The sequence below is a fragment of the Zea mays genome, chromosome 6, assembly GCF_902167145.1.
Source record: "Zea mays cultivar B73 chromosome 6, Zm-B73-REFERENCE-NAM-5.0, whole genome shotgun sequence".
Taxonomy (NCBI): Eukaryota; Viridiplantae; Streptophyta; class Magnoliopsida; order Poales; family Poaceae; genus Zea; species Zea mays.
In genome coordinates, this window is record NC_050101.1 from 122,017,993 (window position 1) to 122,032,059 (window position 14,067).

At 50.9% G+C, this 14,067-nt stretch overlaps 2 protein-coding genes across 2 annotated transcripts; both read right to left on the minus strand.

Annotated features, from left to right (window-relative positions):
* Window positions 1-827: 827 nt before the first annotated feature.
* LOC100275026 (stress response protein NST1) lies at window positions 828-3,323 on the minus strand. The gene is made up of 4 exons (XM_008651014.4): window positions 2,058-3,323; window positions 1,794-1,925; window positions 1,591-1,698; window positions 828-1,386 (listed from the first exon to the last, which is right to left on the minus strand). The coding sequence occupies exons 1-4, from the start codon at window positions 2,511-2,513 to the stop codon at window positions 1,207-1,209; spliced, it is 876 nt and encodes a 291-aa protein (XP_008649236.1). The 5' UTR covers window positions 2,514-3,323; the 3' UTR covers window positions 828-1,206.
* A 1,414-nt stretch (window positions 3,324-4,737) lies between these two features.
* Window positions 4,738-6,302, minus strand: LOC100280820 (protein kinase APK1B). Its single transcript, NM_001153740.2, has one exon. The coding sequence runs from the start codon at window positions 6,201-6,203 to the stop codon at window positions 4,953-4,955; it is 1,251 nt and encodes a 416-aa protein (NP_001147212.1). The 5' UTR covers window positions 6,204-6,302; the 3' UTR covers window positions 4,738-4,952.
* Between the last annotated feature and the right edge of the window lie 7,765 nt (window positions 6,303-14,067).

The following is a 14,067-nucleotide window of genomic DNA, read 5'->3' on the forward strand; positions in this document are numbered from 1 at the left end:
CGAACCACGCCCGCCGCGACCGCTCCGCAAGGCACGAACGCCCAACCGCCGAACCGCGCCCGCCGTGACCGCTCCGCAAACGCCGCTAACCCCGCGGAGGCGGAGGCGTGCGTGGCAGCGTGGGAGGGGCAGAAGACGGTGGCGCAGGAGAGGCAGGCGTAGAGGCGGGAGGTGGGGGACGGGGACGCGGCGGCGCAGGGCGAGCAGCGTGGGAGCTCGCGCGGATCCCGCCGGATCTCGGGGCGGCCGAGCGGGCGCACGCGCAGGCAGCGGCGGAGGAAGCGCAGCGGGCGCGAGGACAGGCGGTGCGCGGCGAGGTGCGGGCAGGGCGGTGGTATGGACGGGGTGGAAGCGAGCGGAAGTGGAAGCGCGTCCCGCAGCTTCTCCGTGCTAGCTGTAACGGACGCGCGCTGTTGTCTGTGCATGGGCGCCGCCCTCCCCGCTGGATCTGCAGCCACCCCACTCCCCGTCGCGCCGATTCCATGAGAGGTCTCTCGCTCGATCTCTTTCTCACTGCTTTGAGTTGCCCGGATTTATCTCGTGTTTTCTAGGTTTTTTTTTGTGTGTGTCGGTGGAGGGGTTTGGGTCGCGCGTAGCGACGTGGCGGCAGTAGTGACTCCGTCACCGCAGCGCAGTGCGGCTGGTTTGGGTGCTGGATTCGGTGGGTAGACGGGAATGAGTGGGTGGTAGCGCCGCCGGCTCGTGATCTGGCTTGCCGGGTACGCAGGTAGCTGGGTAATCGCTGCTTAGTGCAGCTATTCGTGGAAACTGGTTTGATGGTTTTGCAATTCGGTAGTGGCCGATTCACTTGATCGTAGCGGTAGCGGTAGCTGTAGCATATGTGTTTGTCTAGATCTGGGTTAATTGCTGATGCCTGAAACGAATTTGTGCTTGTTCGATGCATTGCTGTTGATTGAATCGTGTGTCGTCGTGGATCTGACGCACGTTGTTTGCTCTCGAGTGGGTTTCAGGTTGAGAAGCGAGGTGGGTGACGAGATGCCGAACGGCGTTGCTCTGCGCGAACAGGTCCTGGCACTTGTGGCTGTGGCGCGCCAGCGACGCGATGGCGCCCGCGACCGCGGCCTGCACGCGCATTGGCGGCTCCTTGAGCGCAGCGGCGAACACGGAGCACACCCCGGAGTGGAGCAGCTGCCCGTCGTCGGCGCCTTCCTTGATCAGCTTGACGAGGACAGCGACGCCGTCCTCCTAGACGATGTACTTAGCGAAGTAGGAGTTGCCCACGGCGAGGGAGGCGAGGGTGGCGGCCGAGTCGTCCCGCGCGACGAGGCCGCCGGTGTGGAGGCGCGCGATGTTGTCCCAGACCATGCCGAGCACGGGCTCGTTCTGCGCGATGTTGGGGAGCCCCCGCATGTTGCTGTCGTCGTCCTGCGGGGACGAGACGTGGATGAGCCAGGCTATGTCGAGCAGGGCGAGGGTGCGCATCCTAACTGCCGGCGCGCCACCGCCGGCTGTCGTGCCGCACGGCACGGAGTCCATCGGGTTCGAGGTCAGCCAAGGCGAGGTACGAATTAAAAAAGACATAACATGCTACCACCACAAAACGTACACGCCAACAGCCAGGAAGCTTACCTTTTTCTGTTTCACGGCCGCCCTTGCCATGTAAGGACCTCTATCCTCTCTTCCAGCTTTCACCATCGCTAACCTTTCTTCCTTGGACATCTTTCTCCTGACGTGAGCCTGCCTCACGAAATTTATTCAGTGTCAAGCGTGTGCATTGCATGTGTGTCACTGTGTGAGTGCGTGAGTGCGCGACAAAGGTACAAGGAGAGCACCTCAAGCTCAAGTGGATCGACACGCTTCCTGCTGAGCTGGTCAGATGATGGCATCTTAAAGGTTACAGACCTTGTGTCGCCACCCTTGATTAGTCCATGCTGAGCCAAAGCCAGCTTCGCCTCTTTCTTTGCCTGAAACACAAATATATTCGGTTAGGACATCAATGATCCATCTAAGATCAGAATATGAGCAAATTTATTTTGCCAAAATTAGCTTTAAAAAAAATTTACTGTAGATCTATAAGCCATCCAAAATCCACATACCTTGAGTTCTTTGATGCGTTTGAAATCTTCATCGGATAGAATTTTACCAGTTTCATCAGATGGAACTTCAGCCTTCTTGGCAGTTGCTAACCTCTTCAGAACTCGAAGGCTTGCATCAGCAGAACTTAGCTGTCCAATATAATCATTTAACTTCCTCTTCTGCGCTTTAGAGCCACTGCCTTTTGACTTGTCTTCCTCTTCGCTGTCTTCATTCTGGTCTAAAGCTTCATCCTCTGAACCATTTATGCTTTCTTTCAGTTCATCGTCGTCACCTTCGTCTTCATCAGATATATCAGTATCCACATCCACATCAGGCGGCGCGCGGCTCAAGGCGAGGCAAGGCGTGCGCACGCCTGGCATGGCCGAGGTGGACATCGTCGACGGCGAGACCGGGCGCAGCTTCCCCCGCGACGGGTCCACGATGGGCGAGATCATGCTCCGCGGCGGCTGCGTCATGCTCGGCTACCTGGACGACGACAAGGCCACCAAGGCGGCGATACGCGACAACGGGTGGTTCTACACGGGGGACGTCGGCGTGATGCATCCTGACGGTACATGGAGATCTGCGACCGGTCCAAGGACGTGATCATCAACGGCGGGGAGAACATCAGCAGCGTGGAGGTGGAGTCCGTGCTGTACAGCCACCCGGCGGTGAACGAGGCCGCGATGGTGGCATGGCCGGACGATTTCTGGGGAGAGACGTCGTGCGCATTCGTGAGCCTCAAGGAGGAGGGATCGACGGCTGCCGATGTCATCGCGATATGGTTTAATATTGAAAGGGTGAGCCCCTGGAACCAATGGTATAGTGTGGTCGCATGTTCTGCTTGGTGGTAAGCCGACTGGATCCTCAAATACCTCCACGAACTGATCCAGAACTACTTGGACTTTTGGATCGACCGATTGTCCAGCAGGTGTAGCCTGTGATTCCATTGACAAGAGCAAAAGTTCGGTGACAGCGCCGGCTGGTAATGTCACCTAATGTCACCTGCACACCTTGCAAGTATGCTGACGACCCATTATATGGAATGACTGCCCACTTGTTCGCCCAATCCACCTTCATCGGACTGTATTGCTGGAGCCAGTTCATGCCCAATAGACAATAGTACATCAAACACTATAAGAGGCAAAAATTTCATGTCAGTGACAAATTGGCAATCAGACATACTCCACTCAACTGCTGGGAGATGATAACGGCATGAAAGCACTTGACCGTTGGCTACTTGCACAGATATGGTTCTAGGCAACTCTTGAACACCAGACAACTGTGGCCGTAAGCGGTCACTGACAAAAGTGTGAGAAGACCCTGAGTCAACTAATATGAGGATGTCGTGTTGCTGCATGCGACCAGCAAATCACATAGTGGTTCCTTTGTCAATTCCTTCCCATGCTGCTGGTGATAGAGATAGTGCCATCATGATTTGTTCCGGCTGGTCAGGTGCGTCTTCGACACTTTCTGGTACTGCCAGTAGATCCCATACCTCCTCGATGGCATGTAACTGTACCGTGCTGGCACATTTGTGACCGGGAAACCATTTCTCTGCACAGCGGTCGCACAAACCGCGAGCACGACGATAGCTTTTGAGCGATGCTACACGATCAGCTGGTGAAGATGCACGACTGAAGTCACCAGTCGTTTTGTCAGTGGATTGATTTTGTCCGCCTGGTTGTTCCTTCTTGCTGAATTCAGACGACGCCATATGCGGCCAAGCCATCCGGTTGGAGAAAGGCTCAGCATGCTGACGCCGAGATGACTCCAGCGCCTCTTCCTGCACAAGGACGAGTGCACAAGCAGCATCGAGATTTGGAGGTCTTTGTACCATTATAACAGTTTTAATATCATGTTTGAGACCATCGATAAATCGCATTGTGTAGTACAAGGGATCAGTATGCGACTCATATGCAGCTAACTCATCTATCAAGGATGCAAACTGTTCAACATAGTCTGAAACAGACCCTGTCTGACTAATATGGAAGAGCTGACGAATCAAGGATTCATGTTGTTCACGAGCTGGATGGGCTTGGCCAACATCGCATTCGACCCCTCCCCTATCGTCGTCGCTCGGGGTTGCAGGCGAATTTTGGGCGGAGAGCATGCTGCGTCTGGGCAATCGGCAGGATATGTCGATCACCCCCACGAACTGAACTTTAAATCGGGGGCTATAGCTCCCGCGGCGTTGGTACGGCGCCGAGGGGTAGAGGGGCCAAGACGGCGGCAAGGAAATGCAAGGAAAAATCCCGCCACTAACGAACCGTCGCACGCCCAGCAAGGCCAAGGCGCCGGGCGCGTGGGTTCTTAAGCTGCTTGCTTGGCTTTGGTGTGGCCGCCGGTGTGCTATGGGCTATGGCGTTGCCGTCTTGGATTTCGTCGCTTGGCGAGCACGGATGAGGATCGAGGAGCGCTCGGGGCAGGTGGGTCAATCAGTCGTGCGACCGGGTACATAAATTACCATGATATTATATGTTCCCGTTGCAACGCACGGGCAGTCACCTAGTTTACTTTGATTTGAACTGCTAAACCGGTCAGTTTTAGCAGTTTTTGGCGATTTACCGTGATAAACCGTTATCGTTAGGTAGCCGTTTTTCTGTTAAAACGGTGGGTAGCGGTTTTTCATTAAAACGGTTTGGTAAACCTTGGCTTCAACATAAAAATCTTCTGTGTAAGAACTCGATAGAAACTCAATTGTTCTACAACAAAACGTAGACATTTTATCATTTTGTTGGAAAGATTGAAATGTCACAAGTTTTTTAATATTTTTCCAGCGAATTTTGGTTTGCCTACCTTCCCCAGCCGCACTAGGCGTCTAGGCCACTAGCTCACTACAACGAATCTACCACTACCACCTAAAAAATTGCAATTCGCACCGCCGGCGATGTCGGTGCGGGCCTGCCTTCGGTTCACCGTGGCGCCACCGACACGGAGAATTCGGTGGGCACTTGAAGCTTCTGCTCCCACACCCGAGACTCCAGATACACCTTGGACACCTTCCCCGCGACCCACATCATGTCCGGCCGATCCTCTAAGTCCAACGCTGCGCACCGGAGCGCCACCTCCACCAGCCTTTCCGCGGCCGACACCGGGAACGAGTCCCCCAGCCTCCTGTCCACCCAATTCCTCACGCCGCCTTCCGCCGCCGCAGCAGCGGCCGTCTCGACGACCGACACCCGCTGGAACTCCTTGGTGCCCCTGTCGAAGCGGTACTTCTCCGGCTCCTCCCCGGAGAGCAACTCCAGCAGCAGCACCCCGAAGGCGTACACGTCCGCCTCACGCGACGGCTCGCTGCCGCTGGAGCCCGGGGCCGCGTAGGGGGAGTGGGCGACCTCACGGGCGTCGGCGGGGGCAGCGAGTTCGGCCGCGCCGAAGTGGGTGAGCCGCGCGCGGAGGCCCGGGTCGGACACGATCACGGCGAAGGCGGAGACGCGGCCGTGGACGGCGCTCGCGTGGTGGTGGACGTACTCGAGCCCCTGCGCGACGTCGGCGGCGACCTGGAGGCGGGAGACCCAGGAGCGGAGCGCCGTGAAGCTGGGGTTGCGCGGGCCACGGAGGCACGCCGCCAGCGTGGCGGCGCCCGGCGGGAGCTCGTACGCGAGGTAGAGGTGGGCGCCCGCGGGGCACGCGCCCAGCAGCCGCGCGAGGCTGGTGTGGTGGTACCTGCCGACCCTGGCAAGCGCGGCGGCGTCCACGGCCGCGGCGCCCGGGCGGCGCGGGAGCTGGAAAAGGGCGGCGTCGCGGCCCCGGAGGGAGCAGCGCCAGTAGGCGGCGGCGGAGGCGGAGGCGGCCCCACCTGCGCGCTTGGCGAGGAAGCTGTTGGTAGCGGCGGCCAGCTCCTGGAAAGGGTAGAGGACCGGCGGGTCCGGGAGCGAGGCGCGCGCCGCGGCGAGCGAGGCGCGGCCGGAGGACGCGGAGGAGGTGGAGGACGACGAGGTGGCGCCGCGCCGCTGCGCGCTGGCCGTGGCCGTGCCCGTGCCCGTGCCCGTGGCGGCGCCGGAAGGCCCTGTCCCAGAGTAGGACGTGGAGGGGGAGGAGGAGGAGGCCCCGGTCGCGGCGGGGCGGCGCTTGGCGGAGGCGGACGAGGAGGAGCGGCGGGAAGAAGGGCTAGCCGCGGGCTGCGATGCCAACGCGTCGGAGCTTGCCCTGGGCTTGCACATCGCCGCCCGTGGCGACGGTGACCAAGCTGCGAGTTGCTACCGCGCCCGGCCGGGGCAGAGCAGAGCATGCCCCCGCGGAATCTGTGAATCCTAAAACGTGTGCACAGCTGGCAGGGCAGGCAGGCTGCTAAGGATGTGGTGGAGGTTAGCAACAAAACGCGACCCCGCCGCCTGCCTGGATTTGCATTGCTGCGGAAGCACGAGTGCTCCCAGTTCACATTTAGGGCCCGTTTGGCACAGCTCCAGCTCCTAATTCTAAACGAGGATCTGGAGGAGCCGTGCCAAACGGGTATTTTTTTAAACTGATTCTCGTGTGGAGCCGAAAGATCGGGAGTCGTTTTTGTGAAGAAAGGTGGGATCTAAAAAAACTTGCTCCACCCTCCCTTAAAACAGCTCCTCAACCAACCAAATATGGATCTCCCCTTAAAGTTTGATCGAAATTACCCGCAATTGTCATTAGACAAAAACATAACGAGCCAATTTATGGATTAAACATTTGAGACCATTTTATGCACTACTATGATGGGAATATTTTATATGTTATTGTTTCATATTTTTTTCTCGTATATGCATCCTACTTATTGGTTTGTAATAAAGTTGAACTGCAAAGAGTAAAACAGACAATCGTCACAGACCACCAACTCTCAGAAGACAAGAATCAGTTTACTTGCCAAACGGTTTTAAAAATGATTCTGATTTTCTAGGAGAATCAGGAGGATCAGCTCCTCACGAGGATCAGGATCTAGAGCTAAAGAAGCTGGAGCTGGAGCTTTGCCAAACGGGCCCTTATTATGTACAGTACCACAGCGTGATTGTGCTTTGTGGCCTGTGGGAACCTGATGCCGTGGGTTGCTGCTTCCTTCTCTTCACGGCCATCAGCCAATGACCCATCACTGTTCAATCTTCATTCAAATCAGAGACAGTCAAACATGACGAAGTGTGAAGTGAGGACAGATATAACCTGCCGATGCGGCTATGCCTTGGCCTACGAGACGAGAACGGATATGCACTAGTCAACTGAGCCTAGATAAGATGGCTTTCTGGTGATCCGGTAAAGGTGTATCAAGCGTGCAATAAGCTGTGCACGCCGACTGCCTGCGTAAATGTTCAGTCGATTGCTGGCAGTGGCACAAATTCAAAAAAGAAACACGCTTTGCCAGCCAGTGACGGCATTTGATTTTTGGAGACATTGGTAAGGAACAGACACTCCATCGACCATGTTGAGCCGACTCTACCGGTCTACCCACTGACCCGGTCCATATTGGCACTCTGATTTAAACTCGCTTCCTGCCAATTGATCGTGGAGATAGTTATATAAATTCGAGTTATTTTATTATTAGTTATTTTGTAACACATTCCCGTTATGTAATAAAGATTATATCATTCGTCTCTATACAATGAGTTATTATATGTGTTGATCTTATTCTGACGCACATATTAGATGCATATGAATTTATCCTTAAATTCGGGTATGACGGTTGCAGATCGGGGAGCGCGGAAGCCGAGGAGCGATCCGTCGGAAAGAAGCGCAAGGAGGCTGAGGGAGCTGGAGAACCAGAGTGAGTGGAAGCAAGGGAGAAGGGGTGACTAGGGAGCTGGAGAAGTCGTGTGAGTGGATGTGTGGGAGAATGGGTGGCCAAGGCATGAAGGGAATTGGGTGGGTGGAGGAGGAGGCGACAACGGGAGGGCTCGAAGTGGAGCTGCACGATCTTAGAGTCGTCGTGGACGGCAGCGATCAGGCCTCCAAAGGGCGTTGCGACGACGATGAGGGTGGACGGTTCAAGGGGCCCGATGCATGAGGGGAATGGAGAATTGGAGAGCGCGAGGCGGGGATCAAGGACGATGGAGGAACTCTCATTGTCGTAGCGCGACACGTAGCAACGACGGCTTCTCGTCGGCAGAGCCTGGGACGGCGCCACGGTGGACGTTGCTGGTGCCCGAGGGCATGGCGCTGCGGCCTCAGAAGGGGCGCCTGGATTCGTCGACGTCGGCGATCCTCACTTCAAAACCCTAGCGTCGGCGGTGGTGGTGGGGGCGGGAGTGAGGTGTTTGGCATGGAGTGCTAGTAGGCGAGAAATCGAACTGTTTTCCCCTGGATCTGACGCTAGGAAGAGGCGGGGAGGAGCACGGGTCGATTAAAAAAATATTGAGTGAGGTTTTTTAAAAAATTACGACGCGAAACGATCGTCGAAATTGGTGCTTTGTAATAGTAGTGATATAACTACAACAGGAAAAGATGAAATAAAACGGAACGAGCAAATCCAAAGAAAAATACCAAGTCATGGGTCGATTCTGCGCTGGGCCAATCAAATTATGGCGTGGCAAAGAAAAAATGCCCCTGGGCGTGTAGTAGTGGGCCGCTAAAACGTAAACCGTGGACTACTTTCACGAACTGGATGAAGTGAGGATTGCACTGCACGATCCGAGTCCCTGAGAGCAGAGCATGATTCGATCCAGTGATGATCCAGGACACTGGACCGTCTACCTCTTCTCCCCTTCTTCTGCAGGTGATTAATGGCGACCGGGCCCAGTCGTCTACTGTGTCGGTGACGATGATCCGAACCGCCATCGCCAGTCGGTCAGCGTCAGTCCATCCGATGATCCGAACGCGAGAGCGGTCCGAGAAGAGCAGACGTCACTCCGCTCGCAAATTGCATCGTACCCCTGTCCTTGTATTGACATTGTAGTAGAATGACACATCATCATGCAACCAGGAGTCGCGCGGTCAAGAACCGGCGCCTGACTGCAGCGGTATACCGTACGGTCATACACATACACAGAGGTGTCTGCAGCGGTGGGACCTGGAGGCGGACTGTGGCTTGGAGAATCCAGAATCCCCGAAGCCCGAATCGTAATAGCACTGCACCTTGTTGCTGAGCTGAAAGTTCAGGCCGGCAAAAGCGCAGATCCATTGACCAGCATGACACAGAACAATTTTAGACTAGATTGTGTTGTACTCCCTCCGTTTCTTTTTATTTGTCGCTGGATAGTGTAATTTTACACTATCCAGCGACAAATAAAAAGAAACGTACACTATCCAGCGACAAATAAAAAGAAACGGAGGGAGTACTGTTTCACCTATCGTTTTTAAGTTTGAGACACAATAGACCGTACCAATCCAGCCCATTTTCTTTCTATAAAACTATGTTTCGGGCTCTAAATTTCGTGTCGTCATCTAAACAGTGGCGGATCCCATAAATTCAAGGGTATTCAAATGAATATCTATTATTTTTGGTAAAAGAACTTCAATATATACATGTATATAGTGTATATGTATAGAAAATAAAAAATAAATCAAATAAATAAAGGAATTCTGTTAATTTGGACTAAAATATCTTCTTCCTACCTCTCATACCTAACTAATCCAATCGTTTGTTGTAGAACATGAAGCCCAACGGAGCGACAAAGCCCACCTGAATACCTCACGACAAAAAAGAATCCCCAAACCCTATTGTAGTCGCACCATGGCAGTGCCACCAGATGCGCCAGCCACCAAGTCGTGGTCATGTCTTGCAGCCCCACGTGCCATGGAGACACCAGCACCTCTGTTGAGACATCGTGGCTCCGCGGCGCAGCTAGGTGCCCAGACTTGACCGACTAACTATCATTGTGTTGCATCTGGCCTCGTTATTGCGTCATATGTCGTCCGTCATCCGAGGCTTCAATCCACCGTAGTCAGGATGTCATCGTGTGCCAGGACAGACAACCAGGGGTAAGGTCCTATCGTCCCAATATCCAAGCCTACCCAGCTAGTGGCCACCCGACCTGGCCTCCCCTGCTTTGCTGCTTGCAGTATTGGGTTGTAGATGGGGCATTAGCGATTGTAAAATGCCAAAGAGGACAAGCAGCCAGCCAGCAACGGGGCAACAACCAACAGATATATTTAGATTTAAAACTTTTGAAATAGTTATATTAAATTTGAGTTTAGTAGACTGGTTATTGAATCAGTTATAACCATAGCGTGTGTGTTTAATTATAGGTTATACATATAATTAACTATATATGTCGTTAGACATATTTTAATCTTCAAAAAATTATCCTATAAAAAATTCGAATACCCACTCTCTAAATCCCAGACCCGCCACTGGATCTAAATAGCAGGCCCAAACTAATTACTCCTACTTGGAGGCCGAGGTCGAGGCTGAGGGGCGTGACCGCGTGACGCTGGACTGTTCCTCTCTTTCAGGCTTTCACGGTCCGGTGATTCGGTAGTCTAGGCTAGTGTTGAACAACAATGGCCAGCGGAGCCAGAGTAGCGGGACGTCTCGTCCGTGGCCGTGGGGCGCTGCCTGCCGACGCTGTCCCCACCACCGCTTGCTCTCCCACTCCCAGTCCCAGGTGATAGGGCTGCGATGGATCGTGCGGTCGATCCTTCAGGCTGTCTGCATCGGTTACCTCTAAATTTTTCCCTCTGTATCACTTTTTGTGTCACATCATCAATATTTCATCACCTACTTTTTTATCTCCCGCAACGGTTCCCCCTATACCCCACTATAACTATAAAATATCACTATTCAACCATATTCATCATCTATTACCATTTTTTCTTCAACTATTAAATACGTGAACAGTGTTAAGAGGAGCCAAGGGAGTGACACTGGCTGTGGCGGAGTGCTGTTTACTTCCGCCACGTAGAGGGCCTGACAGGGGGCGCCGCTGGGGCCATGGCGGGCGCCCTGTAGCCGCCATGCATGCTACAGGGGAAGGGGAGGGGGCATCGCGCGACAACCCGTACAGACAGCCTCATGAGTCACAATTCGTGTCTACAGTACCCACTACATAGGTGACGAGACGTTATTTTATATTGTCAATCACCTATGAGGCATGAATACAATCTCAAGAAAGTTTTGTAGTAGAGATGGTTAATGTAGTTGATGCGGAATTGAACCCATTTATTATAGAGGGAGATTTCAATATAATAAGACGGCTATAGGATAAAAATAAGGATAACTTCATTCACCAATGGTCTAATTTATTTAATGCTGTCATAGAGAGCCTTGAGATGAAAGACATTGAATTGAAGGGTCGTCAATTTACTTGGTCAAACAACTTAGACCCTCCAACATTTGAAAAACTAGGTAGAGTTTTTATGAGTATCGATTGGGAACTAAAATACCCTAAGGCTCCATTTGTTTTGTTGGAATTGAATTCCATTTTAATAATTATAATTTAGACAAAACTAATTAAGTTCATATATTTATATATGTAATATATTTGTATATTATCCTAAATCATATGAGAGAGATAGTTATATACTATATTTATGTTATAGTGAAGTAAGTATAAGAGTGTGCTATAAGTTGTATATCGGAAAAATAGCATGTAAATCTATATAATCAATTTCCATCTCTTACCCAATGAATTTGAGATAGGCTTATATGATAACTTTGGAAAGTGGTGGAATGTCACATTCTAAAAAATAGCCTATTCTATTAGTAAGATTCCAATTCCTCAAAATGAAAGGAAACAAACGGGACCTAATGTAACTGTTGAAGCGCTTCATCGATCATGCTCGGACCATACGCCATTATTACTCATCGTCAAGATTGCCTCACAATTTGGCACTCAATCTTTGTTTAAATTTGAGTTAGGATAGCTTATTAGGGATGGGTTCCATGATATGGTTGCATCGATTTGGCAGCAGCGTACGAGGGGATTTTCAGCGATGGAGAAATGGTAAAGGCAAAATTAGATCCTTGCGTCAATACCTTCGAGGATGGTCTAAGAATACAGTCGGATCTCTTCGAAAGGAGAAGTATCAACTTACTCAGAAGCTTGATGAGTTGGACAAAAAGGCAGAGACTTCTCAACTGTCACCTAATGAGTTAACACTGAAAATTTATATTGATGAAAGGCTTACTACAATTTTAAGAGAAGAGGAAATCTGTCTCTTCCAACGGGCAAAAGTTAAGCAAATTATTGAAGGGAATAATAACACTAAATACTTCCAGTTAGTTGCCAATGGAAAACATAAAAAACAAAGAATTTTTAGCCTTGAGGATGATGAGGGTATCCGTATAGAAGAAGCAGATCTCAAACACCATATCACTAATTACCATAAAACCCTATTTGGGAAGACAGACCACAACTCAGTAATAATGGAGGAATCAGTTACTCATGATATCCCCCCAGGTTCCAGATATTGAAAACGTGATTCAAACTGCACCATTCACTATGGATGAGGTTCGCAAGGCTGTTTTCCAAATGGAACGTAATAAAGCTCCTCGTCCGGATGGTTTTTCGGTAGAGTTCTATCAGTCTTTCTGGAAAGTAATAAAGGATGATTTAATAGCCTTGTTCGTGGGTTTTCACAATGATACCCTACCAGTTTATAGCCTGAATTTTGGGGTTATTAATCTTCTACCTAAGAAATGTAATGCCTCAAAAATCCAAGAGTATCGACATATTTGCTTACTTAACGTTGGTTTTAAGATTATTACTAAAGTCCTAATAAACAAAATAGGGGTGGTTGTAGATAAGCTTATTAATCCCTTGCAGATTGCATTCATGCCTGGTCGTAACTCGTAATATCCTTGAAGGTGTAATACCCTCTTGTGCGAATAGAATGCCCTCGACATCAAAGAAACGCCATTTGTGGTTTAAAATGTGATCTATTGTTTTAAATTATTTACATTCCAACTTTTTAGCAACTGTATGGTGGAAAAAGATGACTTACTCCTACTACAGTCCATCAAGTTAGAAGCTTTCTTGGACTAGCTGGCTATTACCGTAGGTTTATTCCGGATTTCTCCAAGATAGTAAAGCCTATCACAGAGCTACTGAATAACGATGTTAGTTCAATTAGTCTTCCAAATGTAATGAGGCTTTTGAGCAGCTGAAGAAGTTATTAATTACTGCACCAGTGTTGGCTTACCAGACGTTGAGAAGTCGTTGACGTATAGTGTGACACGTCAGGCATTGGCCTTGGGTGTGTCTTGATGCAAGAAAGACAATATATAGCTTATGCCTCAAGACAGTTACGCCGGCATGAGGAGCATTACCCGACGCATGATTTGGAATTGGCGGCAGTAGTTCATGCCCTTAAAATCTGGTGTCATTATATGCTAGGGAATGTATGTGATATATATGGATCATAAGAGTTTGAAGTACATTTTTACCCAGTCAGAGTTGAATATGAGACAAAGAAGATGGCTCGAGCTAATAAAGGATTATGATCTAGAGATTCACTATCATCTTGGAAAGGCTAATGTAGTGGCTGATGCTTTAAGTCACAAGGCGTCTTGTCACAACCTTACTGCGAGGTTGCATGACACTACCATATGCCAGGAAATGGAAAGACTAAATTTGGGTATAGTGCAACAAGAAACTTTGACGCATCTAAAGCTTGAGTATGTGCTTCAATAGAGGATTGATGATGCTCAAATGGTTGATAAGGGCATGAAGCATATTCAAGAGTAAACGGAAGCCGGTAAAGCCACTTGTTTTAGAAAGGATGACCCAGGAGTGTTATGGTTCAAAGATCGTATAATGGTGCCTAAGGATGCTGAGCTCTGCCAGCAGACGCCGCGACGATTTCACCACCACCATCAACAGCGGCGCAAAAACGCGCCACGGTCCAGCGATGTCCCATTCGCACTGAAAGTCGCCTAGAGGGGGGTGAATAGGGCGAATCTGAAATTTAAAATCTTAAGCACAACTACAAGCCGGGTTAGCGTTAGAAATATGAACGAGTCCGAGAGAGAGGGTGAAAAACAAATCGCAAGCAAATAAAGAGTGAGACATAAGGATTTGTTTTACCGAGGTTCGGTTCTTGCAAACCTACTCCCCGTTGAGGTGGTCACAAAGACCGGGTCTCTTTCAACCCTTTCCCTCTCTCAAACGGTCACTTAGACCGAGTGAGCTT